General features: G+C 43.9%; 2 protein-coding genes across 6 annotated transcripts in view; one reads left to right on the top strand and one right to left on the bottom strand.

Annotated features, from left to right (window-relative positions):
* Nucleotides 1-7600, top strand: part of WAPL (WAPL cohesin release factor) — a 127004-nt gene extending 119404 nt beyond the window's left edge. For 3 of the 5 annotated variants that reach the window (XM_073353327.2, XM_073353330.2, XM_073353328.2), the window contains 4 exons: nt 63-270; nt 2824-2912; nt 4210-4305; nt 4712-7600. In XM_073353327.2, coding sequence (XP_073209428.1) covers nt 63-270; nt 2824-2912; nt 4210-4305; nt 4712-4777 — 459 coding nt within the window. In that variant the 3' untranslated portion in view covers nt 4778-7600. Of the gene's footprint in view, nt 1-62; nt 271-2823; nt 2913-4209; nt 4306-4711 lie in introns of those variants that run through there. The other 2 variants (XM_073353329.2, XM_073353332.2) reach the window with 2 other exon arrangements.
* Nucleotides 7601-21518: 13918 nt separating this feature from the next.
* Nucleotides 21519-23127, bottom strand: LOC140915330 (uncharacterized). Its single transcript, XM_073354917.2, has one exon. It carries the CDS (start codon nt 23070-23072, stop codon nt 22365-22367), a length of 708 nt encoding a protein of 235 aa, XP_073211018.2. The 5' UTR covers nt 23073-23127; the 3' UTR covers nt 21519-22364.
* Between the last annotated feature and the right edge of the window lie 1031 nt (nt 23128-24158).

The raw sequence follows: 24158 nt of genomic DNA on the forward strand, positions 1-24158 counted from the left end.
ATATTAGTGTATTGTTTTGAGTTTGGCCTATAACTGAATGGCTCCTCAAATTTTCCTACCAGCTGTTCCTTGAGCGTGAACGAGCAGCACAGCTGGCAGAGAGCCAGACAGATGAGTTGATCAAAGAAGCTCCTACAGCACAGCATGATAAGAGTGGAGAATGGCAAGAGACAAGTGGAGAGATTCAGTGGGTCTCCACAGAAAAGGCAGATAATACTGAAGAGAAAGATAAGAAGGAAGAGGATGATGAAGAACTTGACCTTAATAAAGGTATATCAGTTGGCTTTGGTCAGATGAAGGGAGGGGAGTAGCTGTGTGATTGCAGTATAGCTGCCTCTGTAGTGAAAATTGCGTAAGTGCTTCCATTCTAATCTCCACTTTCCAGTGACGTATAACCCCTTGGGCTGAAGTGTCCTCAGCTTGGTGTCTGTCCACATGTGAAACTTCTGAAAAGTTTTGAACAAAAGCATTTCAGTTGCTGTGGAATATGAGGAGTGAAGGAAGCAATAATACCCTTTTCACTTTGTTGGATCCTGACCTCAATTCAGATTCTTTTCTAAAGACTTTGTTTCATTGACACATTAATACAGTAAAGTTTCCTACATAACGTTCTGGTGGCCATTTGTACACTTGCCTGAGCTTACTGTTAAACTTGAAATTGGTCTGTCTGTCTTTTCCCTTTACTTAATAGTCTCTCTTTTCCTTCTCGTTTCCCCTATTCTCTCTCCTTTTTGGTTTTCTCATTTGGTTTAGTTTTTCTGCTAATCTCTTTGCCTCTTCCTTAAGTCCCATGTTTATTTCTCTTCCACTGTCTTGCATCTCCCCATTTCCCTTTTCCTCGATTCCTTTCTATTCCCACAATATTTCTGTATGTCCCTCAGAATCTTTCCTCATCCCTGCTCACTTTTTTTCCCTGGGTCACACACCAGACAGTCTTTATCTCTCCCCACCCTTCCAATCTCCATCCACTTCCAGATGCAGCTAAAATTTGTATATGGAAATGTTTCAAGGCTTGGTGCCCTCCACCCTTGGGGAATGACTCCCAGGAGCTCTGGTATCTGCAGGGCCAGGTGGCCATGTACCTGCTCCATCTCTGGAGAATGAAGATCTTCAGATGCACCATCTCCTTTCATTTGCCTGTCCCCCTCCAGCACATTCCTTCCCCTCCAAATAGATTTCCTTTCTCGCTTTTCAACTCCACTCTCTGCCTGAATTCTTTTCTCACCACCTGACCTTCGTCTGTCCTCTTCCTCCCTTCTCCCCATTTATAGTTTGTCTTCTAGTGCTTGGTCCAAGGTGTACCGAAAAGTCTTCTCTGGTCACTAGCTGGAAGATACTATATTAGTAATATTAAAGAAAATACATGAAGGATAACTGACATTTAGATGAGTTGGAGGGAGGATGGTATATCCTTCCAGATTCACATGTATTCCTATATTGATATTGTGTTATTTTGTATTGTGTGTGCACCTTACTTGTAGTAGTACTAAGTTTTTATAATAAAGCTATTTAGAGTGCATAGTGAATAACCCTGATGTTTGAGCCAATATTCCCTCTTGGTAATTAGTTCCAATATCCCATGAGATTGCGCCTATGTAATGGCTGCCATGTTTAAGTACAGTAACTCCTCACTTAAAGTGGTCCTGGTTAATGTTAACGTGGCTGATCAATTAGGGGACATGCTCGTTTACAGTTGTGCAATGCTCCCTAATAACTTTGTTTGGCAGCCGCCTGCTTTGTCCACTGCTTGTAGGAAAAGCAGCCTGCTGCAGCTTAGCTGGTGGGGGCTTGGAACCAGGGTGGACCAGCAGCCCACCATCAGCTCCCTGCTCTCCTAAGTTCCCTGTTTAGCAGCTGCCCAGCAGGTTACCAATTGTTGGCAGTTCAGCTCTCTCTCCCCCAAATGCCATGTGCTGCTCCTGCCCTCTGCCTTGGAACTGCTCCCCAGAGCCTCCTGCTCCCTGTGCAGGGGAGGGGGGAAGAGGGGAACTAATGTCAGGGTGTCCCCTCCCCCCTACTCCTGGCCCCTGATTACCCCTTCTCCATATAGAGCGGGGGGAGACACAACAGGGCTCAGGATGGAGAGAGCTGGCCACAGCTGCTGTCTCAACTTCCTGATCCTTTTAAAGGCAATGTACTTAGAATGTGGTGTCAGCGTACTTAAAGGGGCAATGCCCATCTCTCTCTCTCCCCCACCTACACACACACACACACACATACAGGGTGTGTGTCATGCTATCGCCCCTCCCTCCATTTGTGCTGCCTTTTAGAGTGTGAGGCTACATTAACAACAATGTGTTAACCCTTGAGGGCTCAGCCAAGTGCTAGTTCATCATTTAGCAGTAAGGCATTCCCTGGGAAATACCCCACCATCTAACTTCACCACCTCAACCAAGCTTCACAATCATCATTGCTGTGTACAGTATTAAATTTTTTGTTTAAAACTTAGGTGTGTGTGTGTGTGTATAAAAATGTTTTTTGGCCCATGAAAAAAGTTTCCCTGGAACCTAACCCCCCCCCCCCCCATTTATATTTATTCTTATGGGAAAATTGGATTTGCTTAACATCGCTTCGCTTAAAGTCACGTTTTTCAGGAACATAACTACAACGTTAAGCGAGAAGTTACTGTATGTTATACTTTGCATATAACTTAGTTTTGTAAAGTCCTTTGAGATACCTTAGCTGTGGAAGGAATTTACTTTTGTTCTACAATAATGTAATGCTTTGAAGTGACACTGAACAATTTAGAGATATTTCTAATAAGAAAACAAACTACTTCGTAAATCATATATACTATGTAAGCAATTTTTCTTATTTCTGCAGCCCTTCAACATGCTGGGAAGCACATGGAAGACTGCATCGTGGCCTCGTACACAGCATTGCTTCTGGGCTGTCTCTGCCAGGAGAGTCCAGTAAGGAAATGAGTCAATGACTCATTCTAAAATGGTTGTAAATGTTCATTGAAGTAGCCACTTGCAGTCATGAAGTGTTTTTGTTGAGTTAGAATTTTGTGTAAGTTTACTATATTGGGAGGGTCATGTTGACGCATATATAGCTCAGTGCAAGGTTTGCAGAAGTATTCCATTCTAAACTGGTCTTCACTTACTATATATTTTTAATGCAATAATAATTGACAGTATTGCAGGCTGGTTTTTCTTGTGATTAGTCTCATAGCTGAATTTATTCTGGAAAAGAAGGAAATTGGCGAAAATGTTTATAATTATAAACTCGCTGTGTTTCAATAGTTTCAATATGAGTTAAGTTTTTCATATTATTCCATCATAATCCAAGGAATTTCATTTTTGTCAGTGATTTTTAGAATGCCAAATTTGTACATGCCCGCATTCTTTGAAGATGATCACCTCTATCAGATTGGGAAACATTCTTCAGAGCTGAAATTTAAAATTTAGGAATTCAGAGTTCTAAATATAAATAAAAATTTAGTACTGCATATGTTCAGTTGTGTTCAGAAAGAAAAGTGGGTGATTTTTTTTGACGAGGTATCAGACTTGTCAAGATATACAATGAGTTTAGATATGGTCTGAAGAGCACTGTTCTGCAGCTTCTTGCTGATTTATTATATAATTATCAGTTCTGGAACAGTGACAAGTGCAAGGTCAGTATTTCTCAGCCCTTAAGGAATAGAAATATTATTCCACTGGAAAGGACAGGTCTCACCCTGTCAGTAGGATACTTTTGTCTGTCTGTTTAGCCTTCAAGAATCCTTGGCAGTCTGACTTGATTTAAAATGTTATGTATAAAAACCTGTAGCAACTTCTGTTGGCTAGAGGGGTTGGTCACTTCCTGGAGGATTCTCTGCACCTTGAAATCTTTAAACTTGAGGACATGACTTGAGGACTTCAATAGCTCAGACATAGGTGAGAGGTTTATTGCAGGAGTGGGTGGGTGAGATTCCATGGCCTGCATTGTGCAGGAGGTCAGACTAGATGATCCATAATGGTCCCGTCTGACTTTAATATCTATGAGTCATGAGAAGTCATCCTTGGGACTCCATTGCCAGTGGGGATTGTGGGGAAATCTTATGTGTAGTGAGAGACTTGAAGTGTAGAAACTACAGCAATAAGCAGCTCAGGAAAACATGGGGGGCGGGGGGAGAGAGATACTATTACACCATACATACAGACCTCTAATGTTAATTGCAATGCTTGAAAAATGTTTCGAAACTTAAGAGATGTTTGACTTCCTCAGATCAATGTGACTACTGTGAGGGAATACTTACCTGAAGGAGACTTCTCAATAATGACTGAAATGCTCAAAAAATTTCTCAGTTTCATGAATCTTACTGTAAGTATTGCATATTTTTAAGATTGCCAGATGTAGTTACTTTTCATACTTTAAACTGCTCTTTCATTTCCTATCTCATACACTAGTGATATTAATATTGATGAAAGCTTTCCAGCATTTCTGCTACTCAGCTCTGTCGCTGGGCGGGGAAGGTGATATCTTCATTTTTAGTATAGAATGTCCATTTGCCAACCCTTTATTGTGCTAGTACATGGAAAGGAAAACACTTCCTTGTTCCCCTTTGAATATGACCAGTCAACGGAAAATATTTCAGAACCACAGCCTAAATAAAGTACATTTTGTATTACTAATATGTGCGTTCTAAATTGAGAAGAGCTTTTTGAGATTTTTATAATGTCATAAATGCTTTTTTTGTTGTTCTTGTTTTTCTATTGCTTGTTTTCAGTGTGCTGTTGGAACAACAGGCCAGAAATCTATCTCTAGGGTGATTGAATACTTGGAACACTGCTAGATACTTAACTTCCGCTGCAGGCACTCTAATGCTGGAGCTACCCTTAGACAAAGGAAGGAATCATGAAAGAAGTCCTTGAAGATACACCAAGACCATTCATCTGTGTCATTCGTGTTCAGATTTTTAAGGCTACCTGGTCTCTTAACCATGCATTCAGCATTTTCTAAAAGACAGTTACTACATCAATCTGCAACTATCAAAAATGAGGGGGAAAGGTTCTGAAGAAAATAAATATAGAATCGATGCAGTGCAGTATTTAAATATTTTTGGCAGGGTTTACCCTCCCTTTTTTTTCCTGCTTCGTTCATGACAAGTTTAAAGGGGAAAAACTTGCTGCTGATAGTGCAACTGCTGTTTACTGTTGAGCCACTGTTTCATGCCAGCCAGGTGCAAGGCAGCTTAGCTACTGAGGTATCAAACAAATGTTCTAATAAAGAAGTTCTGGACAGCAGTATCGCTCCTATTTGAGTTTAATTTGCTCTTGCTTTTTTGTTACGCGATTATTCCAAAATCATAAAATATAAATTTTTAAATACTTTGGTGATTTTAACTACTGTCTATATTTAAAATTGTTGGAATCCAAAGAGGCAAGGATTGGATTGTTTATATTTTTATACTGTTTTGATTGAAATTAGGTGGTTGAACTACTTCTCAGTTCTAAAACTGTCATGGCCCATATACTGTAAGCTGATAAACCATAACGCTTCATAGTTCTAAAAGACATACAAAAACATAAACACATCAAGCAGTTTAAGGGTGTATTATCAAAAAATGCAGTAACTGTAAAGAGTTGTGCCCTGTTAAAGGACATAGTGAAATAATGTTCAATCCCAGGGTAGTTTACACTTCATACTAAGCAAAAACTTTGAAATGCTGTTTTGATTTGTTACAAGGGAGCATTTAAGATATATTTTATAATACTCAATACAAAGAAATTGGATGTTTTAGGGTCAATTCAGTAAAGAAGCTAAAACACCAATGGGGATTAATGTTTCCAGCTGACATAATCTTTCTATTTCATTCTTCTGTAGTATGGCAAAGTTAAATGCATACAATACAAAGCCTTAAAATGCTGATATAGTTAAGATTTTGTTCAGGTTGAGGTCTAGTTCACAAAGCATTGTGTTTGAAGACTTTAGTGGAACAAAAAAATCCCAGAAAATACATTTAGGTTTTTTTTTAAATATAGGTGTTTTTTTCTTGCACTCATTATTCAGACCAACAAAATTGGTAATTATTTTTATTATGCTGGTCTTGAATATTTGCAGACTCTTAGGAGTTCTGCATCATCAACATTTTCTAAATACCTGTATGGGTAATTACATCATGTTACTCCACTGAATTTGTAAAACTTGAAGCCATAAAAATATTAGCTCTATGTATAATGATGGAGGAAATAACAGGAAATCTAACCTGCTTTTAGATCTTGTGTTATTTTCATGTATAAAGTTACAAACCCGTGCTTTTGTATCAGTGCCAGCTGTAAAAAATTTTTTACATACAGTGGCTGCCTTCTATGTCTTCCTATTTTTGATAATGCAGATTGTTGGGAATTCTGTAAGGAAGTAACTGATTAGAGGCAAAAATCCTATGTTGGTCATAACTTTTTTGCATTTTCTCTCATCACCTTCTAAAATTTTAGTGTACCAGTGTAACTTAGAAGGGATTTTGAAGTGTTTTCCCTTTGGATAAAAATCTCAGTATAGAAAGAGAAACTTAGTAAAATGAAATATGTAAATTATTTCTGGCAGGATGAATTTATTGGATATGTTTTGCCCATTTAGTCTTATGATTTTAAATTAATGGGTTTTCATTTGTAGTTAGAATTCAAAATGATTAAACAGTTAAGTTTCTGTGGACAGATGGCAAGAGATAATAAAATATAGATGTAATGCGAAAAAAAAAGTGGGGGAACTATGTTTCTCTGTTACACTGGTAATTGTTTGAATTGGAATTGATTTACTTCAGTGTTTAACAGTTTTTTTAGATAACTAATTGTCAAGCACTGATGATTTTTTTTTTTTGAGGGTGCGGGGAGAAATAACCCTGTGAACTGCAGTGCATTTTTTGTGTGTTAAACCCTCAAATAACTGCATTAAAGGGTACTTGAGGCCAACTTGCAAATTAAAATTTTAAAGTAACTTTTTTCCATTGTAAATATTTGTGTAAATACTCTCAATTGGAAATTAGAATGGTAGAGTACTTTTCTGAATCCAATCCTATTTTTATTTTATACAGTATTTCTCAGCTGTGATCTTTGGAGCAAAAGCCAACGGCAGGAAAAAATAGTTTGTACCAGTTTCATGAAGTATGTCTTTGGGTTTTTGTAAATAATTTTAACTCAAATAAAATTGCTACTTTCAATACACATGTTGTCTTTTAACATGTAATAAAGCATACTTTCTCCATGAGAAATTGCAAAAGAAGAAGGGCTGTATCAGGTGAACAGTAAAAAAAGGAAGTTGATGATGAGGCCTGATGTTAGTGCTCCATTGTGCATTTGCATGTGAGATACCAGCATTCAGTTGAAGGTCCTAGCCAATCATTACCCAAACCAGCAGGGACTGAAGTACTCTGGACACATCCCACATTGGCATCTTGACAGGAGTTATGGAGTTCCCCAGGCAACTCAACAGCAACTCTGCAGCTGATTGGGGAACAGGACAGCTGAGGGAATTGTAGCCAGAACAATGAAAACTCATTAAAGCATGGGGAAAATGGGGCAGTCCTCACTATAACTCCATGGATGTTAACTGACTTCCTCTTCTCTCTTCAGTGGGAAGTAAGGAAATTAAAATAAATTTTGCTGTGTTTTAGTCTGAATGATGATGGTATTCTAATCTGTTCCGGGTGGATTTTCTCCAACACCTCTTCTGTTAAATGATGCAGCTAAATCTTTTCTGTCAAACAGGTGCAAAGTGCAGTAAAAGTCAAAAGCTTGAGAGAATGTGAAAATGGTGGTGTCCTCTCATTACCACTCTATTCTATTAACTAGCATCATTATAATGGAATTTTCTCTTTGTGCTGTAAAGAGTGGTTAATAAGAGTTCCAAGTGCTGGAGTCATAAATCATTCATAGGCAGTACTGTAAAAGGCAGTCATATCATTATGTACTCATAAATGTGACTCTAGAAATTCTGAGCAGATTCAGTAGGAGAAATATTTCCATTCTGGTTGCTTTATATTTAGACGTGTAATGGGAGCAGTAGATCTCTGAAATAACCTTGAGGAGTTTTTCAAATTAATAGAACAGTTGTGAGGATCTTATAGGAGAATAAGATTGTTTCAAGATTGAGGTTGACAGCTTTGCAACATTTGATTTATATCCTGAAAAAGTAAACTGGAACACTCTGTGAAAACTTGATATATCAAAAGCTTAAATGTAAAAACAGCAGTGGATATATATTTCCAAGCTCATCTAATGGGTTTATTTTGTATGCTGCCAGCAGCCTAAACCACATGGAATCAGAAACTGGACAGTGATCACAACACTGTCAAAGGTTTTAGTTTTTGCCATATGCTTAACATCTGTGGTAAGAACAGTTGGAATAGTAGTGAAGTTCTGATTAGGGCATTCTCATTCTGGACTGTACAGGTGTGTTGAGGCTCATAACTCCTCCAACTGAGGAAAAAACATTTTTTTCATATCCAGTTCATCAGCAACCTCTCCCATTTTCCCTCATCTGAGTTGTTTCTCTGCTGGACTCAAATACTCATCCCTTTGCAATTTACTAGCCAAACCCTCTTAATAGCAGGCCAATTTCCAAATCCTCCTGCTCCTCCTCTCCTCCATGGGAAACTCTGGTGGCATTTTTTACACAGGGATCACCCATCTCATCTTAGCCACATGGTCTCAGCAGTCATGTACCTCCTTTTCTTGAGTCTTGGTTTAATTGTGAGGACTTCCTCCATCCCCTGCTCCTTTTGTGTTAAGTGACTCTGCCTGTGCTATCCTGAGGGGGAAGATTAAGGTGTTCTCCTGTACCTGTGAAGAGGTGAGAATGCTCTTCTGACACTTTCTCTCCTTCTCCTGACCAAAACTAGTGTGTTTGCCTGGAATGGCATGGAGAGAACCACATCCATGGAATTATTTTAGACAGCTTTTTAGGACAGGAGGTCCTTGTCTTTGTAGTTACTTTACAGCACCAAGCACATGTTTGGTGCTAAACAATATACATTAGCCCATACTAGGGTTTTCTCCCTAAATAAAGGAAGAGGTTCCAAGAGTGATAAATGGTAAGTATGGTTGTCCGTTCATAAGGATATTGAAGTGAGTCCTGGCTCAGATCCAGTGTCAAACCTTCACCTCCTAACGTTGTGCACAAGGTGCATGGACACTAATAACCACAAATCATGGAGCTACCTACCGAATAGAAGAAATCTAGAACAGCAGCTTTGACCCCAGACATGGCAATTGAACTTCCAGACTAAAATGTATAAGATGCATCAAACAAAACCATTAATGGTATGGTGAAGTCTTGTAGCAAATTTTAAAAACTGCATACGTGATTGGAAACAGTATTGTTATGTGGTGAATGGCTGCTTTCCTCAATGGAAGGATTAATGGAGTCTTCACAGGGAGCCTGGTATTAGGTCCAGTATTGTTTCTATTGTTGAACACAGCATTTCTCAATTACAACAAGAAAAGTTTTGGGGCACCCCTTCCACAAGCCATAAGAAGGGAGTGTCGTGATCCCTAGGTTTAGAAACCATGGTTTGACATATTAAGTGAGCATGAAGTTGATAAATTATCAAATGGAACTAGCACAAACATGGTAGCAAAACTAACCTAGTAGGCACTTAACAGGAAGGATTAATAGATGTTAGGTGATTGACTCCACAGGGTCTCAAGATTCCTTTCCACACCATGTTCATATGTTCCCAGCATGTGTACCTTGGTAAATGCAGCAGTCTGCCCTTTTTGAGATAGGTGACAATGTAAGTGTCTGTACATCTGAGAACCAAGGCTAACCAGGTGGATGAAAGGAAGCACTAATGGAACAATACCTTGGAGTAAAATAGTTAAGGCTGGATCAAATATCACTTACTGCAATAAAACTTCAGTATGGGATATCACCTTAAAAAGAAACATCCTCTCTCTGTTGCAGGATCAAACCTCTGAGCTCCAGCCCTTTCAGTAACAAGTTTAATTTTCTTGGCATACTGATTGCTTTTTGCTGTTTTAACATGACCCATGGAAATTAATTAAACTGTGAAACTTAACAAGATGTGGTAAGTTTTTGAAAAATTAGATTTTGCAAATACCTTAATTAACTGATCATGACTTTTCAGCTGATATTGAAAAAATATAATTATTAGCAGACTGCCTTGCATGATGGGCAACAAGCATGAAAGCATTATGCTGTAATCCTGCTGACAAACAATGGGTTTACCTGCCATTTGATTCCTTTTAGCATTCCAGCCCTATAGTTGGTAAGAAATCTGCTTACCATGGCCAGCAAGGGAATGTGATTTAGGGATTAAGTAAACAAGCCTGAGAAATAATGCATATTTGATCATTTTTAGCTATTTGAATGCTGTTATCAATGTAATAAAGGTATTCAATGGAAATCAAGGTACAGGGCATTTGGGGAGTGGGAATGGGAGTGTGGGGAAGGGGTTGACTTGCTGCTTTGCAGAATTGATGACTTCTGGCTCAGCTATGGGCCCATGAACACCTACCTCATTTCCCCTGAGAATAGTCTGACTGCTGAGGTAGTTGGCTATCTTTTGTGGATGTGATGCCACTGGCATGTTGTCAGGTGTGTTTGGCTCTTCCAGACCAAAGGTTTCGTTTGAGACAAAAACAACTGGTAAAGTAACCAGTTTGTGCCATTTGTTTTCCAACATGCCATTTACTTCATAGTTGTAGCTGAGTGAATGGAATTCAAATGGAAATCAGAAGGACAAACTTATTGTAGGAAGTGATTTGTGCTGTAACTTTACTCAGCTTGTGCATCTGAGTTCCTAAACATTTTGCCATGAGCACACTGAGCTATAACTTATTAAATAGTTTAGTAAGGCTATTGTATAACCTGTTATGTAAAATCTGATGTAGTTTTAGTGGACTCAGCTCCCAAGTTTCCATATTATTTCATCCTCTGGGTTTCAGACAGGGTTGTTTTTGAGGCTGAAAATATCTGATCCAAATTGAAAACACCATTATACATCTGTCCAGATAAAAATGCTATTGTGAAGTTATATTCTGATGGAAAAAACAAACGAACCCACAAACCTTTAGGCAAAACTGTCTTAATAAACAATTCAAAAATCTTAGGGTCTTCTATGAACATCTTTGCTATAAATACATTAAAAACCTGGCAAAGTTGTTTTTAACATGAAAGGTTTGCTGCTAATATAAAATTTGAACTAGAATTCCTATATGCTGAAGAGGCCGATGAGTTTCTACAGCTGAACTTAAATTGGAGTCTCATCCTACAAAGTAATCCTTACCTATGCCACTAGTGAAACTTATGATTAACTACAGTGGGCCCTGGTCTACACTAGGACCTTAGGTCGAATTTAGCAGCGTTAAATCGATGTAAACCTGCACCCATCCACACAATGAAGCCCTTTATTTCAACTTAAAGGGCTCTTAAAATCGATTTCCTTACTCCACCCCTGACAAGTGGATCAGCGCTTAAATCGACATTGCTGGCTCGAATTTGGGGTACTGTGGACACAATTCGATGGTATTGGCTTCCGGGAGCTATCCCAGAGTGCTCTATTACCGCTCTGGACAGCACTCTCAACTCAGATGCACTGGCCAGGTAGACAGGAAAAGAACTGCGAACTTTTGAATCTCATTTCCTGTTTGGCCAGCGTGGCAAGCTGCAGGTGACCATGCAGAGCTCATCCGCACAGGTGACCATGATGGAGTCCCAGAATCGCAAAAGAGCTCCAGCATGGACCGAACGGGAGGTACGGGATCTGATCGCTGTTTGGGGAGCGGAATCCGTGCTATCAGAACTCCATTCCAGTTTTCGAAATGCCAAAACCTTTGTCAAAATCTCCCAGGGCATGAAGGGCAGAGGCCATAACAGGGACCCGAAGCAGTGCCGCGTGAAACTGAAGGAGCTGAGGCAAGCCTACCAGAAAACCAGAGAGGCGAACAGCTGCTCTGGGTCAGAGCCCCAAACATGCCGCTTCTATGATGAGCTGCATGCCATGTTAGGGGGTTCAGCCACCACTACCCCTCCACTACCCCAGCCGTGTTGTTTGACTCCTTCAATGGAGATGGAGGCAATACGGAAGCAGGTTTTGGGGACGAAGAAGATAGCTCACAGCAAGCAAGCAGAGAAACCGGTTTTCCCGACAGCCAGGAACTGTTTTTCACCCTAGACCTGGAGCCAGTACCCCCCGAACCCACCCAAGGCTGCCTCCTGGACCCAGCAGGCGGAGAAGGGACCTCTGGTGAGTGTACCTTTTAAAATACTATACATGGTTTAAAAGCAAGCATGTGAAAGGATTACTTTGCCCTGGCATTTGCGGTTCTCCTAGATGTAGTCCTAAAGCCTTTGCAAAAGGTTTCTGGGGAGGGCAGCCTTATTGCGTCCTTCATGGTAGGACACTTTACCACTCCAGGCCAGTAACACGTACTCGGGAATCATTGTAGAACAAAGCATTGCAGTGTATGTTTGCTGGCATTCAAACATCCGTTCTTTATCTCTCTGTGTTATCCTCAGGAGAGTGAGATATAATTCATGGTCACCTGGTTGAAATAGAGTGCTTTTCTTCAGGGGACACTCAGAGGAGCCCATTCCTGCTGGGCTGTTTGCCTGTGGCTAAACAGAAATGTTCCCCGCTGTTAGCCACAGGGAGGGGGGAAGGTTGAGGGGGTAGTCACGCGGTGGGAGGAGGCAAAATGCGACCTTGTAACGAAAGCACATGTGCTATGTATGTAATGTTAACAGCAAGGTTTACCCTGAAAGAGTGTAGCCACTGTTTTATAAAATGTGTCTTTTTAAATACCGCTGTCCCTTTTTTTTTCTCCACCAGCTGCATGTGTTTCAATGATCACAGGATCTTCTCCTTCCCAGAGGCTAGTGAAGCTTAGAAAGAAAAAAAAACGCACTCGCGATGAAATGTTCTCTGAGCTCATGCTGTCCTCCCACACTGACAGAGCACAGACGAATGCGTGGAGGCAAATAATGTCAGAGTACAGGAAAGCACAAAATGACCGGGAGGAGAGGTGGCGGGCTGAAGACAGGGCTGAAGCTCAAATGTGGCGGCAGCGTGATGAGAGGAGGCAGGATTCAATGCTGAGGCTGCTGCAGGACCAAACCAGTATGCTCCAGTGTATGGTTGAGCTGCAGCAAAAGCAGCTGGAGCACAGACTGCCACTGCTGCCCCTCTGTAACCAACCGCCCTCCTCCCCAAGTTCCATAGCCTCCACACCCAGATGCCCAAGAACGCGGTGGGGGGGCCTCCGGCCAACCAGCCACTCCACCACAGAGGATTGCCTAAAAAAAAGAAGGCTGTCATTCAATAAGTTTTAAACTTGTAAACTTTTAAAGTGCTGTGCTTAAAGTGCTGTGTGGCATTTTCCTTCCCTCCTCCACCACCCCTCCTGGGCTACCTTGGTAGTCATCCCCCTATTTGTGTGATGAATGAATAAAGAATGCATGAATGTGAAGCAACAATGACTTTATTGCCTCTGCAAGCGGTGATTGAAGGGAGGAGGGGTGGGTGGTTAGCTTACAGGGAAGTAGAGTGAACCAAGGGGCAGGGGGTTTCATCAAGGAGAAACAAAGAGAACTTTCACACCGTAGCCTGGCCAGTCATGAAACTGGTTTTCAAAGCTTCTCTGATGCGTACCGCGCCCTCCTGCGCTCTTCTAACCGCCCTGGTGTCTGGCTGCGCGTAACCAGCAGCTAGGCGATTTGCCTCAACCTCCCAGCCCGCCATAAACGTCTCCCCCTTACTCTCACAGATATTGTGGAGCACACAGCAAGCAGTAATAACAGTGGGAATATTGGTTTCGCTGAGGTCTAAGTGAGTCAGTAAACTGCGCCAGCGCGCCTTTAAACGTCCAAATGCACATTCTACCACCATTCTGCACTTGCTCAGCCTGTAGTTGAACAGCTCCTGACTACTGTCCAGGCTGCCTGTGTACGGCTTCATGAGCCATGGCATTAAGGGGTAGGCTGGGTCCCCAAGGATACATATAGGCATTTCAACATCCCCAACAGTTATTTTCTGGTCTGGGAATAAAGTCCCTTCCTGCAGCTTTTGAAACAGACCAGAGTTCCTGAAGATGCGAGCATCATGCACCTTTCCCGGCCATCCCACGTTGATGTTGGTGAAACGTCCCTTGTGATCCACCAGAGCTTGCAGCACTATCGAAAAGTACCCCTTGCGGTTTATGTACTCGGCGGCTTGGTGCTCCGGTGCCAAGATAGGGATATGGGTTCCGTCTATAGCCCCACCACAGTTAGGGAATCCCATTGCAGCAAAGCCATCCACTATGACCTGCACATTTCCCAGGGTCACTACCCTTGATATCAGCAGATCTTTGATTGCGTGGGCTACTTGCATCACAGCAGCCCCCACAGTAGATTTGCCCACTCCAAATTGATTCCCAACTGACCGGTAGCTGTCTGGCGTTGCAAGCTTCCAAAGGGCTATCGCCACTCACTTCTCAACTGTGAGGGCTGCTCTCATCTTGGTATTCATGCGCCTCAGGGCAGGGGAAAGCAAGTCACAAAGTTCCATGAAAGTGCCCTTACGCATGCGAAAGTTTCGCAGCCACTGGGAATCGTCCCAGACCCGCAACGCTATGCGGTCCCACCAGTCTCTGCTTGTTTCCCGAGCCCAGAATCGGCGTTCCACAGCATGAACCTGCCCCATTAGCACCATGATGCATGCATTGGCAGGGCCCATGCTTTCAGAGAAATCTGTGTCAATGTCCTGATCACTCACGTGACCGCGCTGACGTCGCGTCCTCGCCCGGTATCGCTTTGCCAGGTTCTGGTGCTGCATATACTGCTGGATAATGCGTGTGGTGTTTAATGTGCTCCTAATTGCCAAAGTGAGCTGAGCGGCCTCCATGCTTGCCTTGGTATGGCGTCCGCACAGAAAAAAGGCGCGGAACGATTGTCTGCCGTTGCTCTGACGGAGGGAGGGGCGACTGACGACACGGCTTACAGGGTTGGCTTCAGGGAGCTAAAATCAACAAAGGGGGTGGCTGTACATCAAGGAGTATTTCAGGCAGGACTTCACGGAGGGTTCCAATAAGAAATGGTGCACCTAAGTTATCGTTCTTATTGGAACAAGGAGGTTAGCCTGGCCTCTTACATGGCTAGATTTACCTCGCTGCACCTTCTCTGTGAGTGACTGCAGTGTGACCTAGAGGAATGAGTCCCCTAGACAGGGGAGGGGGGGAAGCAAATGAGTACAAAACAAATCTGGTGTATTTCTTGTTTTGATCCACTCCATCTATCTTTTACATCTTTGGCTGGCAGCAGACTGTGCAGAAGGACTGCATGCCATCCACATCTCATGGCTGCTCGGCAGAAGATGGTACAGTACGACTGCTAGCCATCCTCATCTCTTGCCTGCCTGGCAGAAGATGGTACAATACGACTACTAGCAATCCTCATCTCTTGCCTGCCTGGCAGCAGATGGTACAGTACGACTGCTAGCAGTCCGTATCGCCTGCCCGCTCACCATAAGACGGTTCAATAGGACTGACTGCAGGACTAAAGAGAATGACCTGGTCAAGTCACTCCAAATTTAGTCTCTGCGCCCATGTCTGCCTAGGCGCTCCCAGCCGACGTGGCCAGGAGCACCTCGGACACGACGAGGACGACTACCAGTCGTATTGCACCGTCTGCTGCCAGAAGGCAATGGGTTGCTGCTACTGTGCAGCAAAGCCGTACCGCGTCTGCCAGCACCCAGGAGACATAGGGTGACGGTTACCTGAGCGGGCTCCATGCTTGCCGTGGTATGGCGTCTGCACAGGTAACTCAGGAAAAAAGGCGCAAAATGATTGTCTGCCCTTGCTTTCACGGAGGAAGGGAGGGAGGGAACGGGGGCCTGACGATATGTACCCAGAACCACCCGCGACAATGTTTTAGCCCCATCAGGCATTGGGATCTCAACCCAGAATTCCAATGGGCAGCGGAGACTGCGGGAACTGTGGGATAGCTACCCACAGTGCAACGCTCCGAAAGTCGACGCTTGCCTCGGTACTGTGGAAGCGCTCTGCCAAGTTAATGCACTTAATGCACTTAGAGCATTTTCTGTGGGGACACACACACTCGAATATATAAAATCGATTTCTAAAAAACCGACTTCTATAAATTTGACCTTATTCCATAGTGTAGACATACCCTGGGACTTCTCACATGAGTAAGAGACACAATGGGTGACTGTTTGCAAGCTCATGTCCTTAGCTGTAGGCAAAACAAAATGCTACAGAATCTTTCCATCTTCCCATTCACTGTAGGTTTAGTTTAACAAAGAGGTAGAAAACTATAATAGAGTTCAAAAAAAGAACTAGATAAATTCCTGGAGAACAGTCCATCACTGGCTATTAGTCAGGATAGGCAGGGATGTAACACCATAATCTGAGTCCTGTAGCTCTGTTTGCCAGAAGCTGGGAGTGGACGACAGGGCATGAGTCACTTGATTGCTTGTTCTGTTCATTCCCTCTGAAGCACCTGGCATTGGCCACTGTTGAAAGACAGGATTCTGGGCTAGAGGGACCATTGGTCTGACACAGTATGGCTGTTCTTATGCTCTTTAAATATGACTGAATCGTAGGTAAATGTGACTATCATGTTGCATTCGCCTTTTACACCTACACCTTTTAGTAGAATGCAATTTAATGTGGGTATGTCTTCATTCCTTTAGAAGAATATCCTAATTTATTTCTACACTCTTAGGCCAGAGGTGTCAAACTCATCCTATGGAGGCGGCTAAATCCTATTTTTAATTATGGTCTGTTGGGCAGGGTATAAATTTTAGAAATATCTACTATTCTCGAGCCACAGAAAGACCTCCATAGAATGTTTTCACGAAGATCAAGTATATCTCAACTTAAATTGTATTTGTTTAGTATTGTATTGTCACATTCAATAGCACTGTAGGGAAAACTGGCTCATTTTAGGGCCATCACTATTTCTACTCTGTTTCTTCCTTCTCCATCCACTTTTCGGTGTCCATGCCTTCTGTGCCTTTGGGTGTTCCTTCATTTTCTTCCCTTCAGCAATACCCAATTTTCCTCTCCATTTCCCTGTTGTGGGATTCGCTCCAGCCCTCTTCCTCATCCCATCTGCTAAAATGGTCATTAAGGAAATAGTTAATGCTGACTTGTCAAATCACCATTAGACTTGAACATTCTCATGATGGAAGTTAATGGAGCTGGGGGAGTTTGCTACTCTCAGGCATTGTTTGAAGCTGCCTGCTGACTTGGACAATGCTGCATTAGTTTACGATTAGCTCATTTTTGGAAGGCTATTTTCACAACCATGAGGGCTAAACCTTTTTAAAGATGAAAACTTAAATTCTGCAATATTTACTTGTACTATATGGGCCACATAAATATATCATGGGGCACTGTTTTGCTGTCCTGATCTACAGTATAGGACTAACAATTTCCTAGTATAGTATTCCTCGAAGCTTGCTTACATTCACCAGGTCTACTGTATTCTGCTTCTTGAACTTTTAACGTCCCATCCTGATTCATTGCTTTAACATTCTGACCTATGAAATTCTGGTTCAATTCTACCACACACAATTTTCTTTGAATCCCATCAGTACTGCTCTTTAATTAACCTTTTGGTTGCCATATGTGCCCTGGCACATAGGTGAGCAGAAGTGCTTGCATCATTTGTCTGGATCAGTAGCTACTTGTATGTAGTGGTTCACAATTGTTGTCATTGACCTGAGTCAGGCAGGGGACTTGACTGTTCCCAGATGAGGGCTGAATCAGTCTCATGTTAGTGAGCTCCAACAAGGAGACTGCCCTGATAGGAAAGGACCCTCAAGATAATTATGCAATCAGTAAGCCTGTTGCCAATCACTAGCTTATTTGGAGGTACCTGTGTGTTAAGCACAATTTGCAGTTGCTTACAAAAGCTAAGACATGGTGCCAGTTTTTGTAAAACTGGCACAGAAGCTGGAACATGAAAACAAGGACACTGCTGGATTTTAGAGAGACAGTCATCTATATATGGTATTACAATACACTATCTGTATCCCTAGAGAAATGACCAGTCAAGGACCACTGGCTTAAATGTAGCATGGTGCATTATAACTTGGACTGGGGTGTTGAGCATTAATTAACTTTTTATTATCTGTTGATACAATAGGGGCATATATGTAAACTGCAAACTGCAAACTTGAAATGAATCCATATGGTTGTACCCCCTGCCCACCATACAAGTCTACAGTCAGGATTAAAGTAGTCATAGTAATACTGTCAGAGTTTTTTAACTGAACTGTAATCTTTTTTTTTAAGGTGGTAACACAAATAATAGTTAGTTGCAAAATTTTGGTGAAGAATTAAAGTATTCTGTGACTATTCCTGCATTTCATAGTAAGCCATATTAGTGCTGAGCATATTAATGCTGTTCCCCTTGCAGTGAATGGAAGCTACAGGAATTCAACATCTCTGAAATCCATCCATAAGCTTTGCTGTAAACAGAAATGTGACATACAGGATTAATTTTATCCCTAGTATAAATCCACAGTCACTGGAGTCACAATAGGAAGGAAATCAATCCACAAGAACATGTCTCTATCTCCCCCAAATTAAAAGTGTTCAATTAAGTTAAAAGCAAAAATAATTGGCTATTTTGCAATTTTGCTATTGTGAGAGCATCGGGCTAGATGCCTATAGGATAGTATATTAGCCCCAGGCTAAGTAGGTCCCTTCTCCCTGGGTAAGGTAACAGGGAAGGTTCCAGAACAATCAGGAACCTTCTGGAGATAATTAAGACAGGTGGATTAGAACACCTGCAGTCAATCAAGAAGCTGCTAGAATCAATTAAGGCAGGTTAATCAGGGCACCTGGGTTTTAAAAAAGGAGCTCACTTCAGTTTGTGGTGTGCGTGTGAGGAGCTGGGAGCAAGAGGTACTGGGAGCGAGAATGCGGACTGTTGGAGGACTTAGGTGTACAAGCATTACCGTGCACCAGGAGGAAGGTCCTATGGTGAGGATAAAGAAGGTGTTGGGAGGCCATGGGGAAGTAGCCCAGGGAGTTGTAGCTGTCACGCAGCTGCATTCCACAGGGCCCTGGGCTGGAACCTGGAGTAGAGGGTGGGCTGGTGTTCCCCCCCAAATCCTCCCAACTCCTGGTCAGACACAGGAGGAGTCGACCTGGACTGTGAATTCAGAAAAATAGCCAAACTGAGGGCTGCTGTGAAGCTCCAAGGCGAGCAAATCCGCCAATAAGTGCAAGACCCACTAAGGTAGAGCAGGAACTTTGTCACACTATTCAGAGTTTACTTGGTTTTTAAATGGAAGTTTGAAAATTTTGCTCCGCTTGTATTCTTGTAAAGAAATGCAGCTTTTGCATAGGTGTTAAGTTTCTTCAACAAAAAATTCATAGGCATTCTACATATTCGTAGTGGCCTTCTACCCACTTTTAGGGGTTTTTTAAAAAGTAATCAGTGAGCTTGAACAGCTATGATTCATCTGGTGGCAAGATATTAAGCCATCCTTATGTTGTGTTAAAGTCTCCTCCCCCTGCCTCCCCAATCTTCTTGCAGTAACTGCCTTTAGAGCTGTAACTTTAAGTCTGAAAGTTTCTTCAGGGCGGGGACTATCTTCCTGTTTGATAAGTGCTTCATGCCTTTTCGGTGCCACTGCAATAATAAGGGCTTGGTACTCTTGTGTATTAAGTAGAGAACTCTTGCATGAACAAAATTAACTAAGTTACAGTTGGTGGGATTCATGAAGGTACTTAAGTGTTGCTGTCCTACTTTTAGGTGAGTTTTGTGATCCACAAAACTCCTACTTGGCTGCTGCCCAACCCCGTAGACACCTAAGTTTTTGCAGTAAAAGTTTCCTAGGCACCTACGTTTCTACCTGTCTACTGCTTTACTGTAGGCACCCAGAAGCCTATCTCCCACCTAAGCCCCAAAGCATTCCCTGATGAACCAGAGAAAAGATGAGTGTTTGGGTGCCTAAGTCACACATGGGGCCCAAAACAGCAGGGAGGTGGACCTCCATTTAGCCCAGTGGTTGGGGTACTCATGTAGCATGTGGTTCAAGTACCCCTCTGTACTGGGAGAAGGGATTACTGCTAATGATACATGAAAGAAGCCAGCTTGATGTTCAGATCCTGCTCTGAGTTCAGGGCAGGCTTTTTGGGGAGAGGGGGAAGTGTTCAGATGTTAGGCCCATAAATTTAATCTGGAGCGTGATGAGGGACAGCTACTTATTAAAACTGAAGGGTGGGATGGGATTGTTTTCTTTTTTCTGAGGGAGTTGTCTAAATTGTTCCTGATCATTTACTGGGGGTTCTGCTAACAGATTGGCTTATCCTGCTGTGCCAGAGCTTGAGCTTATACAAGTACTGGGGAAGAGCAAATATTTTGCCTTTAGGACGGACCACATAGTATCAAGTGCTAAGATTTTAAAAATTAATTCCTGATACAGGCTGGGTCTAGATTTTTGCAAAAAGGTCTTCACAGCCTTGGCTCCTACCTCTGTATTTTAAATTATAGCTCTGAAACAGTGGACTATTGTTAATATATTTTCAGGAAGAGCGTGCAAGCACTTCCCCCAAAAGCACTTGAAAATGCACTGTCGTAGGAGTGCCTCCTTCAGTTGTGAGACGTTTACCTTTAACTAGGGTAACAAATTAAAAGCTCCTCTTAGCTAGTCACAAGAATGATAGTGCAAGGGTTAGCCTGGGATGTGGGAGACCCAACTTTCCTCTCTGCCCTTGAGTCCTTTGTGATCCTTGGGTAAGAATCTTAGGCAATGGCTACACACAGGGACTATCTGTAAAACTGGATGATTATACTTATCTACCTCAAAAGGTGGTGGATTAAATATATTAAAAGACTGTGAGGTGGTCAGATACTATGGTAAAGTGGGACAGTCCTTCTCCCTTTATCCCTATGAGCACATTCACTCTGCCACATGGAGTTTGTCACAGGCTATGCAGGAATGTGGGAGATCCTCACTAAACTAAAGGCAGCACATAACTGAACTGTAAATATGACAATAACTGTACAACCGGCAATGCATACCAGATCCCTACCAGTTCCATTTCAAGTCGAGGACAGCTGTGCTTTACTCTTCCTCTCTGAACATGAGCTGTGCTGGTTGTCATTGCTTTCGTGCTTGTTCAGTCAATTCACCCTTCTTGAAGGATATGCAAATTGTACCCTCCTGTGCCTGCCCAACATGGGGGCCTTACTGCTGGGGAAGGGTTGACTACATTTGCTGTGTTGCTATCCTTTAGTGTTTTGTGCCGGGGTGGGGGTAGGGCTGCTTTAAAAGTGCTGTTAGTGGGGCCTACCTAGGATGTGCTGCATCTGCACATGCCTCTTTTCCCTCCTCAGTGACACAGGCTCCTGCACAGGCCAGCTCCAGTTGTGCTACAATGGCAATTACAGGCACTGTGTGCCACCTCTGGTTTTCTCCCAGATGACTTTCCTGAGGCCAGAGCTCCTGGAACCTGGATTCCACAAGTGGCAGTTGATATCAGCCAGGGCTGGATCTAGCCCAGGGACAGTTCAATGAATGCAGAAATGAAAATAAACCACACACAAGTAGGATGAAGTAACATTTATTGAGTGTAGCAATTTTTGCACGTGTTCTAGGCATTGTCTTTTGCTGACTGCTGAACATTACTGCTTGCTGAGGGTAGGAGAACTGGAGCCTTTCCTCACTGATGAGAATTAACAGTGCTTGCACCCTGTTTGAACTCTACCTGGAGCTAACTGGAAACAAAACATTTTCTCTCTCCTGCTGTACCAAATCGCTGCATCTATTTAGGGAATTCTCAAGTGAAAGGAAGAGGTGAAGGACAAGTCTCTGGAAAGCGTCTATGGAAGACAGCTGCATGGCCACTGAAACGCTGCTGGGCTACTACTACTAAAGGAGTTAAAAAGTTAGACCATACCTCCAGAAAAGCAGCACTGGACATGAAAACAGCACGAAGTGTGCCGACGTACTGAAGTGTTTCTCTTCAGTGTAGCAAAACCATCCTTCAGAGCTGTTGCCATAGTCGCCTGCTTTGTCTCCTGCCTTTCTCTATAGAAAAGTACAGTTGGAATCAGCCCCCAGAGACGATAAATAGCCTCTAACAAGGTTGTGGACAGCTACCTCCTGTCAGTCTCTCTCCATCCAGCCCAGTCCTTTTCTTTGCAGCCGCCTTTCACTTTTTGCCAATGTTGTAGGTCGCCCTGAACTGTTTTATTCGTCCAGTTATTTACTTTCTCTAATTGCCTTATTTCAAGGTAGGGTTTTGCCCTGGAAAGGCTGCCTAGCTTCGTTTCCTGGAGGCAGTTCCACGGTTTTCGGGGGCGGGTGGGGTGAGCTAGCCCCTGTCTCTGAAACCCGGGCCTCCGGCGCTTCCCAGACCCGTGGGCATGGGCTGCTCTCCTTGGCGCTGCAGGTGGGGTCAGGACTGTGTGGCTCTCGGCTCCCTGGCAGCACTCCGGCGTGAATTAAGCGCCCGGGATGAGTTCCTGGCTGGCGGAAGCATAGGGCTGCATTTCTCCGTGGATGGGGGCGCAACCGTGCCTGGGCGCTGGGTGCTTCCCCCCTTCTGCAGGGCCAGCGTCTCCCGCGGGCCGCCCGCGCCTTCTCCCCTCTGCAGCAGCTCGCTCAGCATGGAGATGTAGATCTTGGCCATCTGCAGAGTCTCCGCTTTGGATAGTTTCTTTTCGTTACGCAGCGCCGGGATGACGCTCCGCAGACGATCAAAGGCCACGTTCAAAGCCAGCATCCGCCTCCTTTCCCGGGCATTGGCTGCCAGCCGCCGGCGCCGTCTGCTCCATGGCCCCGCGAAAGGATCGTATCCCCAGCCCGCCAGCGCTCTCTTCCTCTGGAGCCCAGGCGGGGCCCCCCAGGCTGTGGTGCGCACTAGGGCCAGTCCCGCGGGATGCGGGCTCACGGAGCCCTGGGGAAATCGGCCATCGGTCACTGTCCAGCGTGCAGCACCGGCGGGCTGGAAATCCCTTGCATTTCCCTGGAAACCTCTCCCCTCCTCCGCCGCCGCCTCCCTTTGCACCCGGGCTCTGCAGTGGCAGGGCGGCAGCGCTGAGAAAGGGTAGCTGGGAAAGTGGCCGCCCGCCCTTACCGGCTCCGGAGTGCAGCGGGCTTTCATCCTAGGCCCGAGCGCTTCAAACAGAGAGTTTAGATCCGCCCGCCCGCCCGCTCCTTTCTCGGAGACACGTGAAAGTGTATCCAGAAACCTGGACGGGTGGGTTTGTTTATATTGCAAATGGGACGCGTGGAGAGGCAGAAAAGGTTCCCTCCCGGGGCGGGGAGAAGGGGTTGAAAACCAAGCTCGTGCTCAAAGCTAAACCGTGAATAATTTGTCACTTATAACAGAAAGAAAGTCTATTAAACGCATTCAGTCAGTGGGGATTAGTTTCTCTCCAGTGAGCCCTTGAAGCGTGACCCCAGGAATCAAAGAGACGTTAATCCTAATAATCCAAAATGCAATTAGATCCGGGGGTATTTTTTCCACTGGAAAGGCGCGCACACTCCGGCCCCGCCGTGCGACCATTGAAAAGTAGCCCCGCCCCGGGACCGCGAGAGCGCGCTGCTGGGCTCCCCTTCTGCTGGAAGCGGCACCTCGCCTTCAGCGCGGGGGACTCGCGTTGGCTGGGGTCTGGGAACGGATGAAATAGCGTCAGGGAGTTTTCAATGATCCGCGTGGCTTTACAAGCCATGTTGGAGCGCTGCTGAGTGTTCCTGAAGCCGTAAAACCATGCCGGGCAGGTAACACGCAGCCCTACGGGCTGGCGGGACTCCTGGTGACTGCTCGCTGCGGGGCGCCATACAGTTGGCTGGGGGTTTAATAACTGAAGTCGGTACGGTACAATAATAGTACACAAAGCAAGCCAGGTGGAGCCGTTTGGGTAGTGAGCAGGAAAGGTCACGGACTGAGAGTCCTGAAGTCCCTCTTTCCACAGACTGGGTGTAGTTTAGGTATGACAGTGCAAGCTTCTCCCACATCATCGTGTCAGCCTAGATCTTTCCGTGCCAGTTTAGTAGAGCTCCTTTAATGACCTTCAGGGCACTCTGCAACACGCATTTGTTTTCTGGGACGGGGAGAGACTGGGAGGACTCTGGTGAGAGATCATCAGATATAATTTTAACTGCTGGGTGATTTATGTAACTTCTTTGGAGAATAGGTGCTCCTAGCATAATCTGTTTGTGTAACTGTATTTTTAAGAAGAAAAGG

The sequence above is a fragment of the Lepidochelys kempii genome, chromosome 7, assembly GCF_965140285.1.
Source record: "Lepidochelys kempii isolate rLepKem1 chromosome 7, rLepKem1.hap1, whole genome shotgun sequence".
In the NCBI taxonomy this organism is placed as follows: Eukaryota; Metazoa; Chordata; order Testudines; family Cheloniidae; genus Lepidochelys; species Lepidochelys kempii.